This window comes from Streptopelia decaocto (genome assembly GCF_964273445.1).
Source record: "Streptopelia decaocto genome assembly, chromosome: 5".
In the NCBI taxonomy this organism is placed as follows: Eukaryota; Metazoa; Chordata; class Aves; order Columbiformes; family Columbidae; genus Streptopelia; species Streptopelia decaocto.
Window position 1 is genome coordinate 27,157,630 of NC_138659.1, and position 10,486 is coordinate 27,168,115.

Sequence of the window (10,486 nt, forward strand, 5' to 3'; positions counted from 1 at the left end):
ACTCTGAGACTATCTTTATCCAAAATATTTATTGTCTTTGATGTTGCAAAGTGTAATTTACAGAACAGCAGAAGTCACGGCAAATCTTCAGTGACAGCTAAATTGCAGATTGCTCTGACATTGCCATAGTTTTTCCTGCTAAACTGGAAAAAGAGTCACTGTCCTTGTCATGTTGGATTTAACTGCAAACATAGGAAGAAAGATGCATCCTACTCAATCTGCTCTTGTAGAAGTTTTAATGTTTGCAGATTGTCTTTCTGCAGACAGGTACTGTCCAGTATCATAATTAGATAGCAGTCTGAGATAATCCACAGTTGAAAGCAGTTGTATTGTCACCAGCAACTGGCAGATAGCTGTCCCTTATAAGTGAAATTTTCTTCTACTTGTATCCATTTCTCGGCGCTGAAATTTAAAAGATAATGTATTAACCAGCAAATTCATGCAACAAGCTACAAACAAGGATGACCACTCCAGTTTACAGTAGGGTAGGCAGTGAAATGTGTTACAGTTACAGCTTTTCAAGACTAACAAGATTAATGATACAGAACTGAAGAACATGTAACAGTTCTCTGCTGACAGCAAAGTGTCTTTAAAACAAACAAGATTATCCATTCCATGAGTATTAGCATTTTCCTTCTGGTATAGCATGGATACTGACTTCTAAGTTTTGCCAATCAACTACAATTTTATGGTGAAAATGACTGGAAAAGTGATTTATCATTGCCTAGAGTAATACTTCCATTCCACTTGAAGATGTGCAGTGGTCAGTGTTACTTTCCATTCACTGTTAAAAACTGTCTGACATTTATGTAAATAGCTTAACTGTTTTTATATGATGATTCTTGCACTCACCTTGTACAAAAATAGCTTCTCAAGTTTACTAGGGTTCCAATAATAGCTTACACCCTTGTTCACAACTGCTTATACCTGTATATGTTACAGAAATTACATTCTGCAAATAAGTAGTTGTGGTATATTGATATTCATTATCCTTGTGATTTTTATTTTTGACTTGCAATATAGCAGAATTCTTCTACTTCGCATATTTCTCAAAAAGGTACCTCTAAATATATCAGTTAAACACTTCTGAATCGAGAACTGCATTTATACTGTTTTAGGCTAAATTTTGCGGTTAAATTTCATATCAGATTCAGTCTCACTTCCCAAGAAGGACTATTATAATTACTTAGACATACCTTATGAATCCATTCATATTCTCCAAATTTAGAATCAAAGGTTCCTCTTTGAAGAGACCTCAGCTTTAGTGTAAAACGTGGCCCAAGTTCTTGAATTCCCACTTTCTTTTCACTCTTGAAGATATATCTTGGGGAAGGAAAGAAAAAAAAGATTTAGGAACTAAGTTACAAGAATATTCTCTCTCGTTTGTGAGTTTTGCAAAAAACATCAAAACATCACCTGTGGAATCTGAAAAAGATGTAGTCTCGCTGGTTGTGAAATGTGGCTACTTGTCTTCCAATGAACTGAGGATCGTGTGGGAAGAGACAGGCAAGCATGCGACCAATAGAATGGCCCAGTCGTGTTGTAAAATTATTCAGGATTACTTCAGGTATGTGTTCTGTGGGCTCCTTCCCTTTTCGCTGAAATGAAAGTAAGAGATAAGAATGCAAATAATAGAACGCAGAAGGATTTTAATATATTATCAAAGCAGAGTTTGAAATAACGGGAAGACAACCAGGGCCAAATTCTTTTAACAGGGCTGATAACATGCCCTAATCATTTCTTCAAATGCAATCTAAGTTTGTATACAAGTAAAGGAGCAGCTGGTAACATCAGCATCTTTGGTACCAACAATATAAATGTAATGAAAAAGAACAAGTAATTTTACATTTCCTCTCTCCTGCACCAATTTCCAGCAGCACCCCTTATAGCGAATAATGCAGGGTTCCTATCACGGGAGTGCCAACTCAGAGTACACGGGACTACAAAGATAAAGGATTCTTCCATAGTAAGAACAGATGAAGTTTAAAAATTACTTATTTCAAAAGAAAAAGAACATTTTACTGCAAATGAATTAGGGCTAAGTAAGCAATCCTTAACTACCTAAGAGGTGACATGGCTGTAAGAACAAGAATAACTAGGTTTTATTCAAGACTAGGAACTACATCTATTGAAATCTTCTATACTGCTGATGTTTAAGTACCTTACTGTGTGTGTGTACTATACATTGGGTATTCACTATTGATGTAGGTTATCAGCTGCTATTTATTGGCATGACTATAGATCTACTTGGCAGACAGTTAAAGCAATTCATCAAATAACTATGAAAAAGGAAATATGCTGCTTATGGCACTGGAATATACTAATCCTTAGCCTTCTGTTAGCTTATGAAAAACACCTTTACGAGATCAGCTGAACTGTACAAAAGCACAACCAGTTTTGACAGTTCAAGCAGACTAAATATATTTATCACTAAACAACAGACTACCCTTTTTAAAAATTATTTTGTTGGAGTCTCACCTTTATTTCTTTACGCAAACGGACACTACTCATTCTAAAATGAGCAGTTGGACCATCAGGCAGATGACTTAAAACAAGACCATCTGTTCAGAGGGTTAAAAAAAAGGCTGGTAAAATTGAACATGTAATTTACAGAGGAATATTTTCTGTGAAACACAGTATTACATTGAAATATTATATCCATAACCTATGTCTGAATTACACGGTTTCATTATATTTTCCAACATACATTCATAAACCAGTTAACTACTGTTCTGAAGTCAGTCCATTAAATTTTGCTTCAATAACTAACCACAGTTACCTTGTCACCTTCCCACTCATTAATTAGTAATGTTTTACCTAGTCAGCAAAACTAAATTCAACTTCCCAGTCAGAAAAACTTGTTAATCAAACCGTTAAATTTACTGAAATAATGTTTATCCATAAATTACAAACTAAAAAAAAAGTCAACGCACTTTCCTTAATAGTTCCAAGTACCCTTAGCCATCAGATATTCCAGTTGGCACAGTGATTTTTAACTGTAGTTACACTGTAAGCTGCAGAGTGAAGAGAAAAAATCCAGACTAAAATAGATCTTTGATGCACACTACAGAATCACTTTGTTTCCCTAATAGGCTCAGAGCTAGCATATCTAGTTTAACAAATACACAAAAGGATACTTGGTATTTTGCGATCTTCATTAATGACGATTAAATCAGTGAAATCCCTTGCAATACACTGTGGAATAATTCTTTTCAAAGCCAGTCCTCTTCGATAGTAGACATGTGAGTTAGGTATAACAGTTGACAGTTGTTCACAGAATCTCACTGTTCTCTGCAAAACAGGTGAGTTAAATTGCAATGTGGTAAATACAGCGTCAAATTTGAATATGAGGGGAATGGAGGGTTGCTGCCCTCCTGATGATAAATTACTTCCAGTATCTCTATAAACATTTGAAGACAAGCTATTAAATTACTTTGTGCAGTCAGTGGGGAAAAAAAAAATACTTGCAGTAGACTGCAGCACATCAGGGACTTTTTTTCTTATTTAGAGGATTTTTCACCCTCCCTCCCCCAATCACAGAAAAACTGGAAAATTCCAAAAGCATAAATCCCAAACTCATTAATAATTAAGGACATTGCTTTACAAAAAGATCATAACATTTCAAAATACAATATAACTATTACTTCAGGTACTAAAGTCTGAGTTTCCAGATAAACTGTCTGAGGTGTGTACATCCTACTGTTTTTAAAACTACTTCTTTAATGTTTTCAACAAACGTCCATAATCTCCCCAGTTAGGTAAGCAAATCATTCACATATCAAAACGTATGCATGAGGTTGATTTTGCTTTATGAAGAAAACAAACAGTTCTAGGCAAACTCATAGGTTATAGGCATATACAAGGTTATTGACAGTTGCTGAATAAAACGGCAGAAAGAAATCCATGTGAAAGCTATTATTTTCAGCTTTAATTTGCCAACTGCAGTATGAAAACCTTGGTATCTTATAACCAGTTGACTGCTCAGAACTCTCCAAGTAAAACATACGAACCCCACGAGGTCTGTCTGATGTTGTAATAAGAATCTTGGGAACTGTCTGTCTGTTGAAGTACGGCGCAAATTCATCAGTTGCTTCATCAAAAGCAACCTGGAAGAACAGAAGTCTTGTTAATCCACCATACATTAAATAACTGAAGAACAATTGTTCAATCTGATCTAAATTCTGATGAAATTGAATTTAGTGAGAAAAACTTCAGTTCACAAGACCTGTCCTGTAATTAATCATCACAAGATGTGTGGTTTTTACATTTTTTAAGAATCTTGTGTGATGAACATTGATTGACAGGTTTTGCTATCAGTAACAGTAATGTAAAAGGCAATTATATAATGTAGGTAATGAAAAATTAACATCACCTCTTAGTGAAACCATCACACGTAAAAAGTAACTCATCAGCACCTGAACAGCAGAGCACTGAATGTTAAGTTTCATCAACCCATTTTATATCTCTTCTTGGATAAAAATGGTTAATTTAATAGCACATGCAGAAATTAAGCAGTTACCTCTTCATCATTGAGATCTACGGTTGTTTCATCGTACACTCTCTGATTTTCAATAGTCTTTGGTATGGCTTTTGGAGGTGCCTAAAATAAATAAGTTTATTAGCATAACACATTCACGTAACTTTAAAGTGTATTGTGAAAAATACTTTAAAACTACCATGATATTGTGAATATTTCTACATAGGATCAGAAATATTAATATTTTATGCTTTTAGAAAAGAAGTCACAACATCACCTTGATTAAAGATATGCATGTGTATTGGGACACCAGAGCACACCACATGGAAGAGAAGCATCGCTAGAACAGTGACGCTGCTTAATTTCAGTCTAATTAAAAAACTGGGTTCAAAAACAAATAATAGGAGGGGAACTTTCTATCTAATTTGCTTCTCTTTCGTGAAGAAAGAAACTCCACTTTCAACAGCAACACATTTTAGCCTTGATATCCTGGACACCTACAATTCAATGATAAATAGTATATAACTCATATAACGTATATAACTCATATAACGTATATAACTCATATAACGTATATAACCCATATAACGTATATAACTCATATAACGTATATAACCCATATAACGTATATAACCCATATAACGTATATAACCCATATAACGTATATAACCCATATAACGTATATAACCCATATAACGTATATAACCCATATAACTCTTGTGAGATTGCGGTAGCACAGGTATTCACAACTGGCTGCCAGTGTGCCCCAGGTCAGGAAAAGCAGCAAACCCAGCCGTGAACCCAGGTCGGGGCAGGGTTTGTTTGGTCAGAGCTGATGGTTTGAACTTATACAGAAAACACTCATTGGAGTATAATTCCTCCAGCACGAAGCTGTTCCAAGTACACCACACAGAGAAGGCTTTTCGGGAGGGCTTGCTTGTATGTTGGTTAGTTTTAAACCCACCCCACCCGGCTGAGCACCGTGTAACCAGCACCCACCGCGTTCCTGGCGCAGCCGACACCTCCCCAGCCCTACGGGGGTCCCTGGAGGCCCCGTGTCCCGCGGGCACCGAGCTCCCCGCCCCGCTCCCCAGGCTCTGCGGAGACACCGTGCGACTCCCCGGGCTACCGAGCCCCGCCGGGCCGGGCGGCCTCGCACCGCCCGGAGCCCGCACTCACCTTGTCTCCCAGGGCTTCCCGCTCCTTCCTCCGCTTCCTCTTGTTGGCCAGCTTCTCCTGGAGCGACAGGGAGAGCGACCCGTTAGCCAGACCCGCCGCCGCCCGGGGCCTCCCCCGCCCTCCGGTACCGGCCGCCACGCCGGGCCCTCCCCCACCTTCCTCTGCTGCTGCTTCCAGCGAAGGAACATGAAGTGCCGCCGCTGCTTGTTCTTGATCTCGGACACGCTGAAGGTCGGCGGGAAGAGAACCCGCTCCGGGGGCGGCGGCGGCCCATCCTGCACGGCCGAGCCCGCCGCGCCGCTGTCCCCGCCCGCCATGCTGCTGCCGGCGGAACTGACCCCTCACCCCTGACCTCTGACCCCGCCAACCGGGAGCACGCGTGCGCGGGGAGCGGCGCTTGGGGCGGGCGAGCGCGGGGCCGGTGTGAAGGGCGGGGCCGGTGTGAGGGGCGGGGCCGGTGTGAGGGGCGGGGCCGGTGTGAGGGGCGGGGCCGGTGTGAGGGGCTGGGCCGCTGTGAGGGGCGGGGCCGGTGTGAGGGGCGGGGCCGGTGTGAAGGGCGGGGCCGGTGTGAGGGGCTGGGCCGCTGTGAGGGGCGGGGCTTCGCGCTGCGCCAACCGCCGGCGGGAGGAGACGCGGCCGCGGACACGGGGCGGGGTGCGGTGGGAGTGTTTAATGCAAATCGTTACTATTGCTGCAGTGTGACTCGCAATCGGGGTCCTCAAAGTGGGAAGCTTTGAACAGACACACCGGTGGGTTTACACAAATGACAGCAACATGGTGACCCAGCGGTGTTTGCCCGTGTGCGCGTTTCACGTCCAGGCGTTTGCACACCCGAGTTAAGTTGGGAGTGTCCGCAGAGCCGCGGGGTTGTCTGATGGTAACGTTCCTGGGAATTATTCCAATAAAACCTGTTAAAACTTAGCTTGAAATTAAACAACCCTCGCAACTAAATACAGACATTAAATTTGTGTAAAGCTGGAAATGAGATGGCCTGTTCCTGCGCTGATTTTCCAGCTTGGAGGTGTCTGAGTGTTGCTGAACAGTGAAGAATATACTGTGGTTTGTGGAAATTGAATACGTCAGGATTTCGGTGGGGCCTGTGCTAAATTTGAGCCATTTTTAATCTCAGACTCCAAAATTCAGCAGCTCAGTGGAACTGATTACTTCCATTTGTCCCAAGGATTGTCTCAAAGCTTGGAATATGTCTCCTAATTTTATATACGAACACTATTTTGCATTGCTAAGTTTCTGTTACTAGAAAAGTGAAAAAGAAATCTGTTAACATATGCGCATGAAGATAATGGAAAAAGATCTAGAAATAACCAGAACCAAACCATGTCCCAAACCTACTTCTGTCCTACTGAAGAATTTAATTCTGCAACTCAGCTTGCTTCACGGAGGTTATTCCTACTAAACACAGACGTAAATGAAAGATCAAAGGCCTCATTATGCACAATCCTATATTTTTCTGAGCCTCACTCCCATTTTTGTTAAGAGAAAGTATTGCAGCTGTCCTTAGTGCCTTAAGGATAAGTAGTTTCCATGGTGATTAAGGTTTGGGGGATTTAGTTGAGACTATGCAGACAAAGGACTTTCTGTAACTTTGTCTTACTCGCTGATTCAAATGACAGAGATTGCAGGGGTATCGCTAAAAGTCATTAGCAGAGATTTCCATCACTGCTGTTAGCAGAGCTAATGGGGAATTCGGAGTTATTTCTAATTCCAGTTTGCAGTGGTGTTTCTGTGGGGATCATTGCAAACTGTTGTCCAGCGTAACTGTGTGATGCTCACTGAGTGCTTACGTGTGGAAAAAACACATTATTCTTCTCCCTCGCGGCAAGACGGAAGACAGCCTCCTAATATTATCCACAGGCTTTTCTGCCAAGGACAAAATAATAACATACAATGATACAAGAACTTCCTAGGGCAGGGGAGGGGCAATAAAAAGACACAAGAAACACGTTGTGGACTTGGTAAGAATAAGATTACTAACAAGGTGCAATTATAACTTCAATTGAAGGCCCAACTACTAAATGCATGCAAAGTATTAGTTTAATTTCTGCATAGAGGAGGCCCCAAGGTCTTTTGCTTATTTTAGCTATGAACTCTGTTCTGTGTAGATAACCAGGATACTCTTTATCACTAACATAGCGCTGACAGGAAACCATCTTTTGGAAGAAGCTGCTGGGTTAAAAAATAAAAAAATGGAAAGCACGAGTAGCTTTGATTTCTGTAAAACAACAAGTAAGTTCCATGGTGGAGAGTGATAAATAGAGACATATATTCCATGTCAGCACTATGGAATTTTTGGAGGAAAGTTCTGTAAATTACTGCTGACCCAGCTGCAGTCATAGCCGCATCATTTTGTGTTGTATCGATAAAGCACAAGATTTTTTTGCTTTTCTGGCATTTTAAACAATTAAAAATATCTTGGGATTAAGTTGAAAGAACAAAAATTCAGCTGCAGAAAGGAAATTAAGTTAGAAAATATTTAGGGTAGGAGATGAGAAAAGAGAGGAAGGTGCCTCTGCATTCAAGAACTTACCAGAGACCTGTTTGTTTGTTTGTTTTTAATGTAATAACCAACACTTTGCTGTCTTCCTATTTTGCTTTTCTTAATTTGATTACCAGAAGGTACACAGGACATACCTCTTGTCTTCAAGATTCATTATACTGAACAAGATATCCTAGAAAACGCAGTGCTCCAAACCAGACAAACCACTGCCTGCGCTGGAGGAGAGATGTGACCTACAGGCTTCTTTCTTTCTTCCTGCAGAATACTGTTTTTCACTTGAAAACTAAAACAAAGGGCTGTTGTAGGTGGTTTAAAAATAGATCTATTTTGACTGTAGTTACATTTCCTCGTTAATTAGGCAAAGCAACTCCCCTCAGAATCAGCAAGCTAGTATTCTTTGTGGTTGCCGTAAAGCAGATAACCACCAACTGGTAACAGTGATTTAGAGATGACAAGATTCATGAGCAGAATTTCTTTAAAGTGACATCTATACCGTCACTTTTGGAGGGAAAGTCTGCATTGTATATTTTAGAGAGCGTAGGCCTGTGATGCTTGTTATTGTCATTGTATGAAGCCATCTGGGATCTCTGCTGTAGAAAAGCCTCTTGTTCATCCAGCTAGGCGAAAGCCTGAAATAAATGCTAAACTGCTTAGCCCTCAACAGAATGTTCCCAGAACTGTGCATACCCAGAGCTGTTTCTTGAGGGGAGCATTACGTAGGGGAGCAAAGTAAAATGACAAGGTGCCTATGCAGAAACCACATGGGCAGCTTTCAAGATCGTCTGTTTGAGACTTACAGGCTTGCATTCCTTAGTGGATCTTGTGTACAGTCTTTAATGTCAGTATTTTCAGTCCCTAGGGCAATTCCTCTAATGGAAAAACTGTTGATCATGTTCAGTAAAGCTGAGTATGATTTAACATTTCAGGATGACACTAGATCTTACTGTGTGCTCCTAATACCTGCTGTAATCCCTTAACACAAACATTAATTATTTTCACATGCTTTTCTGAGTTACTCTTCTTTACAGTATCCGAGCTGTGTGGAAACATTAAGGTGCTTATTGGAGAGAAAGTATTATGTCCATTATACAGATGGGAAAATTTAAAAAGTTTGCCAAAACAAAATTTATCAAATGTATCTATGAATTTAGAATGCCCAGCGTAAGACACCCGAACTGGGATATTTTGAGAATATTTAGCACCATGTGTTCAAATCACAACTATGTTTAATTAGGTTCACAATTAACTTCACCACATTCAGCATCACGGTAGATGTGAGATTCCAGATACCTCAGGTTCGGTACCCAGCAAATGAGGAATGCAGACTTAGTGCCTGTCCCTGGAATGAAATTAAAGTTTGTTATACTACGAGTGAATGAGAAGACCAAATGAAATTTTCTTAAGTCAGTTTTCATTCTGTAATGCCCTAGCTTTTGAGGGTTTCTTTACAATCTTCGTGCTTTGTATAGCTTTTGTGTAAAAAGTCCTAGGTTTAAGAAAGCAAACAATGGTAAAAAAAGCAAAGGCCCCTCTGAAGCGTAGTTTTATCTTCCGGAGTATTGATGCCCCCATCCCCAGTAGGTATCATAGCAGGCCTTTCTGAGTGCACCGTGTTACCTCATCTAGGTCATCAATCAGGACATTACGAGTTTTGGCCGCTGTAGGTGTCCCTGAGGAGCACCACTAGCAATCACCCACCTTTTTGGTGGACTTTGCACTGGTGATCAACACCTGTTGTACTCCACAGCCCAGCCAATTATCCCCCACCTTACAGAGCATTTTTCTGCTCTACATTTCGCCAGTTTGACGGTGAGGGTACCATGGGAGGTCACACTGGAGGCGTCACTAAAACCAAGGTCAACAGCACACACTGCTCTTCTTCCTCTACTGAGCCAGCCTTCACATCAAAGGTTTGCCCTTGGTAACGCCACGTAACACCAGCTGTTCTCAGTCACCTTTGTGTCCCTCAGGTGCTTGGAAATGTCTCCCAGGACAATTTGCTCCACAGTCATCCTGGGGACTGAGGTGAGGCTGACAGACCCACAGTTCCCTGGCGCTTCCATACTGCAGCAGTTCAGCTCAGTGTAACCCCCTTGCCATTCGCTGTGAAGAGCAGTGATTACTGACGTGTTTAAATGGTTTGTGTCTAACACCTCAGAACGTGTACATGCATGCATGTAAGAAGGAAAAGTAAGTCAAGCATTTGGAAGCCTGAGAGAGTGACACGTACATAATCCAAGGAAAAAATGAAGCAAAGGAGAGCATCTGAAAAATAATGTGTTTTGTGTAGTATTCTTGCAAAAAAAACTTGCAAA

General features: G+C 40.9%; 1 protein-coding gene across 1 annotated transcript; it reads right to left on the bottom strand.

Moving 5' to 3' along the window:
• Positions 1 to 10: 10 nt before the first annotated feature.
• RPF1 (ribosome production factor 1 homolog) lies at positions 11 to 6,022 on the bottom strand. The gene is made up of 9 exons (XM_082054648.1): positions 5,812 to 6,022; positions 5,657 to 5,713; positions 4,520 to 4,600; positions 4,011 to 4,106; positions 3,138 to 3,291; positions 2,479 to 2,561; positions 1,417 to 1,598; positions 1,197 to 1,323; positions 11 to 402 (listed from the first exon to the last, which is right to left on the bottom strand). Exons 1-9 carry the CDS (start codon positions 5,971 to 5,973, stop codon positions 361 to 363), a joined length of 984 nt encoding a protein of 327 aa, XP_081910774.1. The 5' UTR covers positions 5,974 to 6,022; the 3' UTR covers positions 11 to 360.
• Between the last annotated feature and the right edge of the window lie 4,464 nt (positions 6,023 to 10,486).

Excerpts from the sequence above, each read along its gene's own strand:
- RPF1 (XM_082054648.1), bottom strand. The coding sequence starts at position 5,973 with ATGGCGGGCGGGGACAGCGGCGCGGCGGGCTCGGCCGTGCAGGATGGG. Across the intron at positions 5,714-5,811 it reads GGAAGCAGCAGCAGAGGAAG|GAGAAGCTGGCCAACAAGAG; the intron begins GTGGGGGAGGGC and ends CTGTCGCTCCAG. Across the intron at positions 1,324-1,416 it reads ATCTTTTTCAGATTCCACAG|ATATATCTTCAAGAGTGAAA; the intron begins GTGATGTTTTGA and ends TCCTTCCCCAAG.